The 15,618-nt window shown below is 42.0% G+C and overlaps 2 protein-coding genes across 14 annotated transcripts in view; both read right to left on the minus strand.

Annotated features, from left to right (window-relative positions):
- mctp2a (multiple C2 domains, transmembrane 2a) overlaps nt 1–3,989 on the minus strand; it is a 64,703-nt gene extending 60,714 nt beyond the window's left edge. For 5 of the 10 annotated variants that reach the window (XM_061823938.1, XM_061823937.1, XM_061823936.1 and 2 more), the window contains exon 1: nt 1,149–1,809. The gene's annotated coding sequence lies outside the window, so the exon portion shown is untranslated. Of the gene's footprint in view, nt 1–1,148; nt 1,829–3,864 lie in introns of those variants that run through there. The other 5 variants (XM_061823932.1, XM_061823941.1, XM_061823940.1 and 2 more) reach the window with 5 other exon arrangements.
- Nucleotides 3,990–9,750: 5,761 nt separating this feature from the next.
- The window catches only part of mef2aa (myocyte enhancer factor 2aa), an 89,201-nt gene continuing 83,333 nt past the window's right edge, over nt 9,751–15,618 (minus strand). For all 4 annotated transcript variants that reach the window (XM_061823947.1, XM_061823943.1, XM_061823946.1 and 1 more), the window contains 3 exons: nt 13,125–13,254; nt 12,890–13,013; nt 9,751–10,099 (listed from right to left, as the gene is read on the minus strand). In XM_061823947.1, coding sequence (XP_061679931.1) covers nt 9,754–10,099; nt 12,890–13,013; nt 13,125–13,254 — 600 coding nt within the window. In that variant the 3' untranslated portion in view covers nt 9,751–9,753. The remainder of the gene's footprint in view (nt 10,100–12,889; nt 13,014–13,124; nt 13,255–15,618) is intronic.

The raw sequence follows: 15,618 nt of genomic DNA on the forward strand, positions 1-15,618 counted from the left end.
ACTCCCCCTCGCAACTAGCCAGAGACACCGCTGGACGTCTAGCGCAACAAGACGGCGCCATATGAAACGTTGGCAATTCACTCGGTCACTTCAAGCCTACCAAACTGAGTTCCCAGCACCACACGGCCCCCACCATTCCCCTCCCATCTTTGTTTACTTATCATTTGTGTTTGCAAAGTATATACTATGTCTTTCCCTAGCCACACATAGCGTGAATGCGACAGACCCGCCGGTGTTCAACTGTGTCTCTCTTCGGTCGACGTCGCCAGTACAGTGGAGACTGTATGACAACAGATGCGTTTGAGTCTGGGCCCGAGCTTGTTCAATATTTGCCCAGGTCTTAACGGTGGATCAGGCCCCCGCGAAAGAATCCCGGCTTGGCTCCCGGTTGAAAGGCGGGATTTGGGAGGATTGGAACAGGGCAAGCCCCTCCGGCAGGTGGCCCGTAGCCCCTTCTCCCGCAACTCAAACAAGGCCTAAAGCCCACTTGGTTACTCTACACATGCACACTGGACCCGTTCCCACCCGCAGCACAGTAAGCTGCTCGGAAGAACTGCGAGTCACGAACACGCACCTGGTAGCACGAAATAGAAGTTTTAACATGTTCGATACACGACGGACCAAAATCAACCCATTTTCTTTCTTCTGCTTTGCATCCTCGTGTTGAATTTAAAGAAATACAACTGCGGCAACATCATCTTTGTGCGTCTTATGGAACCGCAAGTCAGGTTAAAGTTAAATTTATTTTAAAAATGTATAATTACAATTCATCCATCATGTTGATTTCAAACTATTCAAATTGTGACCCCTAATTCTACAAATACCTAATTTTCCTTTCTGAAAACCTTCCTAATACCGTTTCCGATCGAAGGTTGGAAATCCCTGCAAGCTTATGGCAACGAGCTTGTTTGTTTTGTTTTGTTGTTATTTTTATCCCCTAATGAGTACGTTTCTTTCGACTTGTCCCGTTAGGGGTAGCCATAGCGTGTCTTCGCAGATGAATGTACATATTTGTTTGGCACAGTTTTTACACAGGCCTCATCCATACATTTTTCTACGAGCCTTTTTGTTCGTCCATATTTGATTTATGTATCCATGTAAATGGCACTAAGCACTGCACATTAAAAGTGTAGAAATGATTTAATTACCTGTTCACGTGGCCTCAACGTATGCTGGAGTAATATGTTCTAGAATAAATAGTTAAAAGACATTAAGTCATTAACATGCATTGTTCTCAAAGTGGATCATCGTTCATTTTTTGGATTCAGAGCATTAAAAATCAACTCAATCACAAGTTCAATGGTTTATTATTTCGTTTTCTTGACGTGACCACTCGTATCCTTTCTTTTTCGACGTCATCAATTTAGTGTGCAAGTAGGGGACAAATATTCACGGTGCCACAGCGTCGCTCGGAGGCCGGAAGGTGGAACTACAACCCGTTTATAACCTTTATAACCTCGACCGTTCTGCTCTTCTTCGACACGAATCCACAGGGCAAAAGGCAGGTTGGAGGTATCGCAGCGCCACTAGCAGGCCGCAGAGTGAAAGTACACCGAAGTGACTCGCATGCACACATGGGAATGTTTGACGGCCAAAGGATTAGGTACACTTTGCCTTAACCAATGTATAAAAAACGGAGGTATTGATTTCATTTAAACATTTGATAAAATCGTAACATTTTTGTTACATACAGTACTTTTATAGAGTTGAAGTTTGGATTGTTGACTGTCAATCACAAATGGGCATAGCATTGAAAGTCTAGAATTTTAATAAGTGAAAATAAATAATACATTTACTTATTTACCTGAAGTGGATTTTAAGTTAGTTTAAAAATAGCCTTATGTCACGTTAAAGGAAGGTAATATTTAAAGGCAAATACAAACAAATTTCAGAATTACATGTTTTGAATTTAAGTATTTTCCTCAATAGATAACAATATTGGTTAAATGTTCATTTAAATAATTAAATAAAAAAACGTAACTTTTATATTGTACAGATTAATAAAACTAAAGGAAAATACTTTTAACAAAATTTCTTTCTTGAATACCATTATTTATTTTATTAGGTTAAAATAACAGTTATGAAAACTTTACATAAATAAATTAAAACCAAATATTTCAATCTCTTTAGTGAATCAAACTACTACATTAAGATGTACCTGCAATTTTGGAACAGCATTAGAACGGTTACCTTTTTTTTTTTTTTTCATCCAAACAGCACAAACGTTAACTAATTTTTACTCATGCAAAAGTGAATAATTGAATTTAAAAATATGTGATGTTTGTGGATGCAGTTTCACGAGTACACAGAATAACTGCGCTTCAGGCCAATAAATGCATTTAATGGGCACGTCAAAGATGAATTAGACATCATGTCCAGACTGAACATACACGATGTTAAAACCAAGTTTGCTACTGTGTGTGTGTGTGACTTCACAACAACAAATGCCGTGTCAGCGTTTGTCATTTTTTTTTTCTATGCATGTATATACACAGTAAGAGAAAGCTAGAACCTAAATAACACATTAAAAGCCAATTATTGTACTTTTCTAAAAAATACAAATTTTGTACAACAAATATCTAATAGCATAGAATTTCAATTGTTCCATACAAAGTTCACTTGATATTTCTTTATAATAGGAGGAAAATAAAATAAAACGCAGTTTAACTTAACATTTATTTCTCTCCTTTTTTTAATTTTTTTTTTTTTTTTTTGGAAAAGACCAAATAACTTCATTTTTGGCAACAAAGTCCAGCTTGTGCCGCCAAAACGGTCTGAGCAGTCAAACCGAGAAAACAGCTTCCTTTACTAGTTAACTCAACCAATTGGAACTACAAACACTGAGCAGACAAAATAAAATAAAATAAAAACAACACACGTTTCTGAGCCAGCAAGCAAAGCAAAGTGTGATTCCTTCCACATTCGTCATTGAGAGGAGCAAGCGTGCGTCGCAGTGCATTGGCCTTGTGCTTTTCCTTCGTCTCGATACGTGCGGTGTGGCTTTTTACGGAGAGCGCCGTCGTCTATCTTTGGGATAAGGCATCTCCGACGTGTGCATATACGGTAGATACTAGAAAATTCCCTGATAAGAGTAAAATGGCATGGCAATGGTTTTTGTGGCTATGTTGGGACTCACTTTATTATTGCTATTTTCAGCTGCTCTATATAGTTCAAAGCAGCAAAGGGATATCACTGACTACGCTTAATGTATGGGAAAAAAATACATCAGTTGTGAATTAATTGCTTTTTGGGCTTGTCGGAATTGGCATAGACTGTTTTCGACTGACGTCACACACCTTTCCGATTTAGAACGCGGGCGCCATCTTGGTTTGGTGAATTCGCGTAAACACTAAACACAAGTAACGAACGAGAAGGAGTCATTTCAAAAAGGCGTATGAATGTGGGCGCACTGCTATGTTATCGGTTGCTCAAACGAAAGTGGGCGTCGTAAAGCGTCTTTCTTCCGACTGACAGTTGTGATCAAGAACCAGTGCGAGAGAACGGAGCAGTTAGCGACCAAACGGCGACAACTGTGGCTGTCTCCTTTTAGCAGAGCCGATGTAGCAGCCAAGCACAATACTCATGTGTGAATACAACGCGTGCCTCCAAAATCTGCATTTTCTGTTTCATTATAATAAGTTTGCAAAAACGAGTTACCGCACCGCTAGCGGTTTCGTGAGTTGAGTTAAAAATGTAGCTGTGGAAGTGCAGAAAAAGGCGCGGGCTTCACTTGGGGCTCATCCCAGTTGAACCTCTTGCTCTCCTTCTCGGTAACAAAAATGAAAAGAATAAGCTACACCTCTTTCGTTGGTATAATCAACATAATTTAACACAACGCTGACTATAATCACACGGTACACTAACCTTAGCGGTGTGGAGACCCAGGTTGCTTACAATGCATGGGCCTGACCCAGCCACTGAATTGGTTGTAGGCCTCCAGACCTTTGTAATTCTTTAGTTGGTCCACGGCATAAGCGCTTGTCGAGAAGAGGAGATAGTGGACGATGTCTGGATAGGTTACCGACGCCTACAGTTGTGCGCTCCGTTTGTGTTTCTCCAAGGCATATGGGGTGCAATGTCTTTCGTTGAAAGATTTGTTATTTCGTAAGATAAATAAGTTAGTTAAAAATATGATTATTTCAGGATGCTGTTCATTAAAATGTTTTAAAAGAAAAAGCGTCACATGACACCTCTTGACCTGCGAGGATCATTCAGTTTCTATGCGGAGTGAGTTCTCTGTACGTTAGAGGATCTTGGACGTGCCTGCAATGAGAATATGAGCATGGCGGACATTAAGTCTGAAGGCAACTCATAACTACGTTGAATGTGTTCTAAAGTAATTTTAGCCATCATGCGTCACTTTTAACAGTTTGTACAAAGATTTGTGTAACTCATGAGAGTGAACGGCGCGTCAGTAGAGTGAACCCATCCAACACGGCCAGGTGTAGTCACGTGGTCGAAAACAGTCTATCGCCGTTCCTACCGATGGCTATATCGCCTTTTGAGGAGCCTCAACGTGCTGAGAACTTGTTTATAGTATATTGGCAAGTGTTTGTGGACTTTAGGGGTCCAGAAGACAAGCCCCAAAAATTCTCTTGCAAGCAGGCAAAAAAAAAAATGAGCCCCCAACACCAGTTGCACTGATCTAGGTGAAATTGGGTGTACTGGGCTATCCTAGGAAGAGGCACAAAAAGGTTGCACAGGAAGTTGGGCATTTGGGTTTGACGCGGATATTTTGGGCAAATTTTATTTGGGAATTGGACCAAAGAATCCGCAATTTGAAGCAGGTGCCCCCGACATTTGGGTGAAGATAAACTGATCTCTCTGTGCAATTTAATATGGCCGCAACATGGTAAAGTTTAATTTGGCACTGCTTTTGATTTTACCAATGGAGTACGTTCCCCACCCTTGCCCCAACCAATACAACGTAACTGCCGACACACCTCAAAAAGTGGAATAATTTGTAATTGATACAAAATGTTCAAACAAATTGACAAACAGTTGGCCGTTAATGTGTTAGGACGAACCGCTGATCATGGAATTATGTAAAAGGATCCGCAAAATTTGGAGAACAATGACCTTGATGATAGAAATATGTAATATTATGTACTATACAGTATGACATGATGATTTTGACAGATTGCAAATTCTCCACCAGTGCACTTTGCTTTCTTTGGCATTTTTTTGGTGACGCCGTCGCAGAACGGTAGCAGTGACGATGAGGAAATTAGTGAGAGAAACCACAACAGCGGAAATTGAACTGAATGCGTCATACATACAGTAGTGTCCAGCGGCGGAATTCAAATGTTAAATATCTAATACGGTTACCGTAATTCCCGACCTACAGAGCGCACCTGGTTATAAGCCTCGGTACACAGAAAGAGTTTAACGCTAGTGCGGGGCTTATAACCAAGTGGGCTAACGCTAGCGTTGCTTCACCAAATTAACCGCAGGGTTGCAAGCGTGCGAAAAAAGTCGCGATTTGTCAGCCGGAAATGATGTCAATATCAACTGCATCCACAAATAAATTATACCTTGTAGTTTAGTTGTTTGATACACTTGTCCGTGCTCTAAATCCATTCACACAGTGCTGTTTGTGGATCGTATGTGTGTGATTCGGTGGGCTTCAAAACTGCATAGATGCTGAGGACTGATGCTGCGAAGATTGAAGCGCACGGCCAGTGCAGAGCGACGCTTCCTGAAAGCGGATCGTTCGTCCGGCGTGTCGACGCCGGTTCCTTTGTGTGCAGACAGAGACGGGGGAAACGAGTCGAGGGGGTGTGGCAGGCGACCCGTGTGGAATGACATGAGATCCGTGATTCCCAACCACTGTGACTTCATGATTTATTTGCTACAAATAATGTATCTTTATCTATTTACGCCAGCAACATACGGGGACAAGCTGAAAAATTAAATTCTGGCAGAAGGTACAATTAAATTGTATCGGCACCAAAGAGAAAACTCACTTTCCGTTCAACCTGCAGGCCCCAGATTTAGTACGCTTATAAATAAACAGACTATTTTGGTGCGTATACTTTTGGAACATTTTGGTTCGGTGGTCTGTCTGATTTTCCTAAAGTAAAATATGTGCCTCGGGCCAAAAACTGGAACACTGGCCGAGACGAAAAGTCAAATGTGTGGATGACATGACAGCAGTGGATTTAGGACTAATTAAAAGCTCATTGGCCGCTAAAAGCTCCAAAATCCCAAAACGGACCAGCAAGTGAGCTCCTTTTCGAAGTGTTCACCGCAGGAAAACCTGGTGCTGATCCACAAAAATATATATCTCCCCAACCCCGGCCCCCTCCTTCATAGCAGTGCGCACTCTGGCGAAATACATGAATAAAGTGGCTATTTACAAAAGCAAAGGTTTTGACTCAACAATTGTCAATAGAAAAGGTTTCAATCGGAGATGACTTGACGCGCTAAACAAATGCGAGTATTACTGATGGCTTGTATTAGTAATGAAGCTTGGGCAGGGTAACCTTCATTGCACTTCCCTATTTCATACTCTTTGAACTTTAAAGGAGACATAGTATGCTTTTTTTTTTTTTCCCCCACCCTGAGAATCAAGAATTACACCACACTTGACTCTCTTTTCATCTGAGGGGTGTGCCGAGAAGAGAATACCTTTAGGGAGTGGCTAGTTCTTGAGCCCAGAGTCTGGAAAAGCCCCCCCCCCGCTCCCATAAAGATTGCGAAATTACATTTCGGTTAAAAGGCGAAAACTACACCGAACATCCAACAATTTGCTGCTCATCAGAAGCTACAGTGGACGATTTGTGCATTCGACATTGCAGCTCTGCTTAGATTTTTAGCTTCGATATTGCGACGTTTCACCCATTTGGCTGCCAGGTCTCGGGTGAGAAACCCGGCCTGTGTTATGGAAATGAAGTCTGCTTGTCACAATTCGGCAAAATTCCAAATGGCTGGCTTACACACACACACACGCACACACACACACACACACACACACACACACACACACACACACACAATTGGACAAGTTGGCCTCTTCAAATTCTTTTTTTTTTTTTTTAACTTTCAAACTTTTGTTATCTCTGGTGCCATGATGTAACCGTCAATCCACATTTATCATAGATTATTGCTAATCAATCATGAATTTCACCGATTCTACGTGCAGATGCCCAAATGCACAGAAGCGAAAGAAAAGGCTGATGGAAAGGAAGCATTAAATTGCAAATAAATTACCCTTACGTTACTAAACAATTGCTAACAATGTTAACATTTCCTGGGGCGGGATTCATGCCATGAGAAAATACAACGCCAATTTCACGTTTGGGGCACTGAATTTCAACATGAACATAACTTCTGCCTTCTCACTGCTCGCGACAGCCTGACTGACAAAAAAATATATATAACAAGCATGGCATGAATCGAAGGAGTACACGCTATTTGTAGTCCATTTCTGGAAAATACTCATTTCACACACGAGACTTACAATTGGCAATACAGTGAAGAAAATCAGTATTTGAACATCCTGCTATATTGCAAGTTCTCCCACTTAGAAATCATGGAGGGGTCCGAAATTTTTATTGTAGGTGCATGTCCACTGTGTGAGATCTAAAAAGAAAAATCCAGAAATAACAATCTGTGATTTTTGAACGATTTATTTGTGTGATACAGCTGCAAATAAGTATTTGAACACCTGTTTATCAGCTAGAATTCTGACCCTCAAAGACCTGTTGGTCCGCCTTTAGAAGTCCACCTCCACTCCATGTATTATCCTGAATCAGATGCAACTGTGTGAGGCCGTTAGCTGCATAAAGTTGTACAAGTCCACACGGCTGGAAAGGGCTACAGAGAAACTGCCAAGCAGCTTGGTGAAAAAAAGGTCCACTGTTGGCGCAATAATTAGAAAATGGAAGAAGCTAAACATGACGGTCAATTTCAATCGGAGTGGAGCCCCATGCAAGATTTCACCTGGTGGGGTCTCAATGATCCTTAGAAAGGTGAGGAATCAGCCCAGGACTAGACCACAGGACTTGGTTAATGATCTGAAAAGAGCTGGGACCACCGTTTCCAAGGTGACTGTTGGTAATACACTGAGACGTCATGGTTTGAAATCACGCATGGCACGGAAGGTTTCCCTGCTTAAACCAGCACATGTCATGGCCCGTCTTGAGTTTGCCAATGACCATTTGGATGATCGAGAGTAGTCTTGGGAGAAAGGTTTGTGGTCAGATGAGACCAAAATGGAACTTTTTGGTCATAATTCCACTAACCGTGTTTGGAGGAAGACGAATGATGGCTTCCATTCCAAGAACACCATCCCTAATGTGAAGCTTGGGGGTGGGAACATCACGTTTTGGGGGTCTTTTTCTGCCATGGGACCGGACGACAGCACTGTATTAAGGAGAGAATGACAGCAGCCATGTATTGTGAGATTTTGGGGAACGACATCTTTCCCCCAGTCAGAGCATTGAAGATGGGTCGTGGCTGGGTCTTTAAACATGACAATGACCCTAAGCGCACAGCCAGGAAAACCAAGGAGTGGCTCCGTAAGAAGCATACCAAGCTTCTGGCGTGGCCTAGCCAGTCTCCAGACTTAAACCCAATAGAAAATCTTTGGAGGGAGCTGAAACTCCGTGTTTCTCAGCGACAACCCAGAAACCTGTCTGATCTCGAGATCATCTGTGCGGAGGAGTGGGCCAAAAATCCCTCCTGCAGTGAGTGCAAACCTGGTGAACAACTAAAGGAAACGTTTGACCTCTGTAATTGCAAACAAAGGCTACTGTACCAAATATTAACATTGGTTTTCTCATGTGTTCAAATACTTATTTGCAGCTGTATCACACAAATAAATTGTTTAAAAAAAAAAAAAAAAAATCATACATTGTGATTTCTGGATTTTTCTTTTTAGATGATCTCTCTCACAGTGGACATACACCTACCATGAAAATTTCAGACCCCTCCAAGATTTCTAAGTGGGAAAACTTGCAATATAGCAGGGCGTTCAAATACTTATTTTCGTCACTGTATCAGCGTTCTCTGTCTTGTCTTCTTGTAGGGGGCCTTGCAGGGCATGGCAGGGTGTTCAAATACGTGTTTTCTTCATTGTACTTGCCATCTCACGACATTGCTTCGGTAAAGAGCAGTCAAATTAATTTAAAACAGTGCTATTCTTTCCTATGTTCAAAAAGAAGCATCTTTACATATCGCAATGACCCAATAGCATTTTCCATAAAGGTAAAGGAAAGGTGGTTTAAAGGTTGGGGATTGTTATTCGCTGGTTTTTTCAGGACTCATTTTCAATTCTCTGCTAATAGTGTGGGGAGTGCTGTTCAAGCACTTTAAAAAGTCAATTTCCCATAATATGTCCCCTTTAACAGCCACACGAACACTCCGCCATTTTTGCAATGGATTCCTTCATTTGAAATTCTCCCTCCACTCCACGTCAATAAATTAGAGGCCTCTTGACATATCTTTTGTGTACATGAGTTGAGTTTTTACAGCACGACTGCAAAAACAGTGGCCCTCATTCTCCGTTTTTCATCTCTGTGAGCACGACAGCGAAAACGGCAACAACATAATATAATTGTCCGATGACTACAAACAATCTAGTGTAAAGTGTTTGTCTCTGAACGCCTCGCTCTTCCTGCCTGGACAGTCAGCACCTGCGCTTCATTTACAAACTAAACAAGGGTGGGGGTGGGGGGGGGGTTGCTGAATAATGATATCATTAGCTAGAAGGACCCTTTGCTCTTGCCTGCTCCACTCCCGCCGGCCGCTCTATGTCACCCACGCATCCATGCGCAGGCGCTTGACAGAGGGACTTTCCCTGTCGCCGGGCGCCGGTGCTCTGCCCAGGCCGAGGGGCGAGTGGAAGTCCACCCGGTGATCCTCGCGGTCGCTGCCGTCGTAGGAGCTGCAGGAGGAGCTGAGGCTATCGGCGGGCGAGCGTCCAAGGCCCTCCTGATGCCGGCCGGGGCCGTGTTGCTGTTGCTGCTGCTGGGGCGGGAAGCCGGAGGGGGTGACGCGCTCCCGCGGTGGTGAGATGGGCTCAGACTTAATGTTGATACTCTGGCTCGTGCTGATGGAGAGGTTGGAGCCCTGAGGTAGGTGCCCTCCGCCGCTCCTGCCAGAGGACAAAAGCAACACGGAACAGTGGACTTTCAAGGCTTGTTTCCACCACATGGTAAAGTTCAGATCAGCTGACAATGTTTTGGTCAAATACACAAATTGTGAGTTACTGTATGCAATTGTATACGTGTGTTGGATGTTTGACACTAAGAGGGATGGCCTAGTGAGTGATATCAGAGGCCCGACTAGACTACAGTCCTTGCAAATGTCGTCCTTTTGTATCTGTTTGCATGGCTGTTTACCCTGTTCAGTAAACGGATCCAAGTGCACTGCCAACTGAGGCTCTCCTTTACAATACCTTAATCGGTACATTCCTTTTCCACTTAACGGTACGATATGAGCAGTGGCTTATCTGAAGCTCACTTGAAACTAAAACATTGGCTTGCAATACAAAGCAAAGAAAGGGAAACAAAATCAAAATTCTAGCGAACAAGAAAAGTACGAGCACTTAAGGCACCACTCTTTTGATTACATATAGGGAATTTTAACCATTGAATGCTCTACCAAAGTAAAAGCTCCACTATGTTGAGCTGCCCAAGACAGTGATGCCATTGTTCTCGACCAAAATGCGCTCTAGAAAACGGTTTGAGAAGTGATTTGTTCGAAAACCGAATCGACGTTTCCCATTACAATGAATGGAAAAAGAAATAATGTGTTACAAGCCTAAAAAATTTGGCTTTTTAAAGCATTCTTTTTAGCTTTTCCTGATAATAAACTGCATAGTAGAAATACTTTACATAATAAAATAATTTAAGAAATATATTTATTTTTTTCATGAACTGTATGCTTTAGTAGTAGAATACGCTCGGCTGGGAGTGCATTGCTGTATCTGTGGCGACTCAGGCCCCAGCCTTGTAAACTTTATTATTAACAAAAGTGCCGAATAACTTTAAACAAGCATCTTGCCTTCTTTGGAGCCATGATTGGGGATTGTTACGGTAGTCTTCGACGAGAAGAAAAACAACAGTCACTACGGGTACACGCGTTATACAGAATAATAACATGCGCATGTTATGTCATTTCCGTTGTTTTTGGGGGGGCATTCGAAATGACAACAAAACGCGTCGCGGGTGAGTCAACTGCTTGCGCCACGGGCGATGTAATTTCCAGGTTTTTTTTAAGGAGACGTTCGAATAGACAATAACAAAACGCGCCGTGGGTGGGTCAGCTACTTGCACCGCGCGCATTATGCTATTTCCGGGTTTTTTCGGCAACGTGGGAATTCACAACAAAGCGCGTCGTGGGCCAGCTGGTCTATCCGCACGCAATATGTTGTTTCCGGGTTTTGTTGGGGCATTTTGTCATTTGAAAACAGTAGCAGAAAAAAAAAAAAGAAAAAATTGCGAAATTTTCGTCGGAAAACCGATTTGTTCGAAACTTGGGGATGTTTGAGAGCCAAGGCTTTACTATACTGGTAAAAGAAAATGTTGCATTTTTTTTAAAAACCTGCCATATAGATTGTGTGAAATAATGCAGCATCAGTGTTCATATCAAAGTTCATTTTTCTACACAAACTAGTTCAATGTTCAGTTCACAGGTCCAAAACGAACCAGTTCATAATTATTTTCTTTTTTCCAATATCTTGCCAATGGGCTATTACTTTCAAACTACTGCCATTTAATTTCCCCATTGCTACCACCCATTCAGTCCATACTAGTAGCCAGCTGCACCTTTCACCAAACAATGTCAAAAACATGACAAACTTTTTAACTAAAGCATTCTGATACAACTAACTTTCCTTATAATATATACTGTATATTTTTTACAATTATGGTGTGTTGGAAAAAAATACCAACTCCCATTTCTGTAGTGTCCCTGAGGGCAACTCGCACAACCACATAGCCTAGAGTGCAACCTTTAAATCTTTTAAGCATGCCCAAACAGCTTTTTGCTTGTCACTTTTCATATTACAGTTGAATAACTGTATATTACAGTACACCAACATCGCAGCAGCTCTCTCGATGTGACTACTGCATACAAATGCATCGTGATGATGATGCTCAAACTAAATATTGTGCAGCCCTATTAGCATGCAAAGTGAAACACCCAGAAACGCAGCTTCCCTGGGCCCAAACTCATCTGAAATGGATTGGCGCAAAGTGCACTCTTGTTTGACGAGTCCAAATTTCGAATTGTTTTTGGAAATCATCGACGTCATGTCCGGGCCAAAGAGGATAAAGAAAATCCTGACTGATATCAACACAAAGTTCAAAAGCCAGCATCTGTGATGCTTTAATTGAATATAGGTTCAAAATGATTGGCAAAGCTTTTCATTTTTAAACTTACATTTCTTCAATGGTAATGGGTTTGTATATTTTGCTGGCACTCTCTTAAAGAATATTTTGGAAGGGGAGCAAAATGGTTTTATGTTGCATGTGAATATAGTTTTACAAGTTACCATGTTGTTGTTATTTCCCCATTTTAACTCAACATAAGATTTTCTTTCATTCATGACTTATTATGCACACACTAAGCCCTGACACGAACATTTTTGGCAGACCAAAGCCAAAATGTAACAAGAGGGTTAGAGGACCTCCTTACGTGTTGATAAAAGGATGGAAAACAAGAAAACAGTCGGCGCTCCTTAATCATTAATGAAAGGGTGGAAAAGAAAAAAAAAAAAAGACTTCAAAATCTAAATGCCCAATGATTATGCAATTTGGGACTTCATCTCGGTAATTTGGGAGATAAATATACCCCGCAAAAACGTCTAAAATGCTGATGTTGTTTTTGTTTTGTACCATGTAGAGATTCTGCCCTCTTAATTGGGTTGAGTGTTACTCACGCCAAAGAATTAAGCGCTGCTTGGCCAAGTTGATGCTGTTGCCATGCTGACATGGAGCCCAGCGACAGACCGGGAGAGCTGAATCCCTGCAGGGAGGAGAGCTCTGCACTGCTCAGGGAATAATCTGAAAAATTGAAATAAAAAAAATGCACGGAGAAACTCTCAATCTTGACAACAACGAAAGAGCGTCCATGTGAGTCAAAGTGTGATCCTAACCCAGCAATGGCAGGCTTACCAGCAGGGTTGTAGGAGGTGGGCATGCCCGAGTAGACCAGGCCCTGCGGAGGTAAGCTGGGTGTGGTGACAGATACCACTGGGGTGGCCAGTGGCTGGGTGGCCTGGGAGCTGCTTATCCTTTGGGTGTTCTGCAATGACAAAAATACTAAGTAGGAAGGAGCAGTAGCAGTAACAGTAGTAGTCGTAGCTTACATGCATGACTTTCTCTAAGGTTTTTGTTATTGATTGTGTCATTGGAAAAGAATTTGGTACGTGTTATCTAAAAATAAGAATAATACTTTCATGATTTGGGAATCCAAGGGCAGCTCCAACCCCAAAAAATGAAAATGGAAAATGCTGCCTTAGAAAATAAAACCACTAATGTTGCAATTATCCATCCATCCATCCATTTTCTTCACCGCTTATCCTCATGAGGGGCCTCAGGGAGTGCGGGAGCCTATCCCAGCTGTCAACGGGCAGGAGTTGGGGTACCAGCCAATTGCAGGGCACATAGAGACAGTCACACTCACAATCACACCGAGGGGCGATTTAGATTGTCCAACTAATGTTGCATGTTTTTGGGATGTGGGAGGAAAATGGAGTGCCCGGAGAAAATCCACGCAGGCATGGGGAGAACATGCAAACTCCATACAGAGAGGGGTGGGAATGAACCTAGGGCCTAAGAACTGTAAGGCCAACGCTTTACCAGCTGATCCATCGTGCCGCCTGTTGCAATTATGTTATGTGCAATATTAGTTAGTATTGGAATTTTTTTTCCCCAGAATTAGAATCCTCTATTTGCCAAGTATGTCAAAAACACAGGAGGAATTCAAGTTTTTAAAAACCACTAAAACAGGAGTAAAATAAATGTAAATCTTATAACCATCAGAGTGAAAGTGCAACTACTGAAGCACTTTTCAGATGTCTGAATGATTCTAAAAATTATTTTTGACCAGGCGGTGGTGCTGTTGACTTATGCTTTTGCCATGGTAATGCACTTACTTGAGCCACCACAAACTGTACTAGTCTATGAACTTTCAGCTTAAAATTCCGTGCATTGAAGTGGAATATCGAAAGGACTCTGATGAATTTAACATGGAGTCGGATAACATGCCACGACAACAACTTTGGCTGTATTTTAATGCCACGTCGCGCAATTCATCCCAAACAACATGGCATATTGCGGCCATGCGGCAACAATCAATGGGAGACATAATGGAGAATGTAATGTAACAAATGTGTGCAGCTGCCATAGTATCATCATCATCATGCTGCTGACAGCTTCCTCGCATTGTTCCAGCACTCTGAAGCCAGATGACTCCAACATGTAGCGTATCAGACACAACATGACCTCATTCTAAATGATGTCATGTAATCTTCCTGAAAAATAAATATATAAATGTGTGATGTGATGTCCTGAAAACGTTGAAAATGCCACACAAAATTTGAAATAAAGCAGCGAAAAGCCCTTCCCACTCCGGCCGTGGAGTGGAGCCAACTGAACAGGCTGAGGCAATTTTCACAAACCAAAAAGCCAAATCACGCAGTGGTGAATCAGTGCAGCAATTGGTTCAAATTTACTTCACTTCAGCAGGGTACATCCATATTGAGAATGTGGCTGATTTTGAGCTTTTTCCTCCCATACTCCCAAAGTTAGCAAGGCCCCCTACGAGAAGACAAGACAGAGAACGCTGACGCTACAGTGACGAAAATAAGTATTTGAACACCCTGCTATATTGTAAGTTCTCGAACTTAGAAATCATGGAGGGGTCTAAAATTTTCATCATGGGTGCATGTCCACTGTGAGAGATAATCTAAAAAGAAAAATCTAGAAATCACAATGTATGATTTTTTTAATTATTCATTTTTGTGATACAGCTGCAAATCAAGTATTTGAACACCTGTCAATCAGCTAGAATTCTGACCCTCAAAGACGTGTTAGTCTGGCTTTAAAAGTCCACCTCCACTTCATGTATTATCCGGAATCAGATGCAACTGTGTGAAATCGTTAGCTGCATAAAGACACCTGTCCACCCCATACAATCAGTAAGACTCAAATTTGTAACATGGCCAAGACCAAAGAGCTGTTCAAAGACACCAGAGACAAAATTGTACAACTCCACACGGCTGGAAAGGGCTACGGAGAAATTGCCAAGCAGCTTAGTGGAAAAAAGGTCCACTGTTGATGCAATCATTAGAAAATGGATGAAGCTAAACATGACGATCAATCTCAATGGGAGTGGAGCCACATGCAAGATATCACCTGGTGGGGTCTTATTGATCCTTACAAAGGTGAAGAATCAGCTTAGGACTACACGACAGGACTTGGTCAATGACCTGAAAAGAGCTGGGACCACCGTTTCCAATGTGACTGTTGGTAATACGCTAAGACGTCATGGTTTGAAATCACGCATGGCACAGAAGGTTCCCCTGTTTAAACCAGCACATTTCAAGGCCCGTCTTAAGTTTGAAATTAAATTTAAAAAAAAAAAAATCTTACATTGTGATTTCTG

Source organism: Syngnathoides biaculeatus, chromosome 6 (genome assembly GCF_019802595.1).
Source record: "Syngnathoides biaculeatus isolate LvHL_M chromosome 6, ASM1980259v1, whole genome shotgun sequence".
In the NCBI taxonomy this organism is placed as follows: Eukaryota; Metazoa; Chordata; class Actinopteri; order Syngnathiformes; family Syngnathidae; genus Syngnathoides; species Syngnathoides biaculeatus.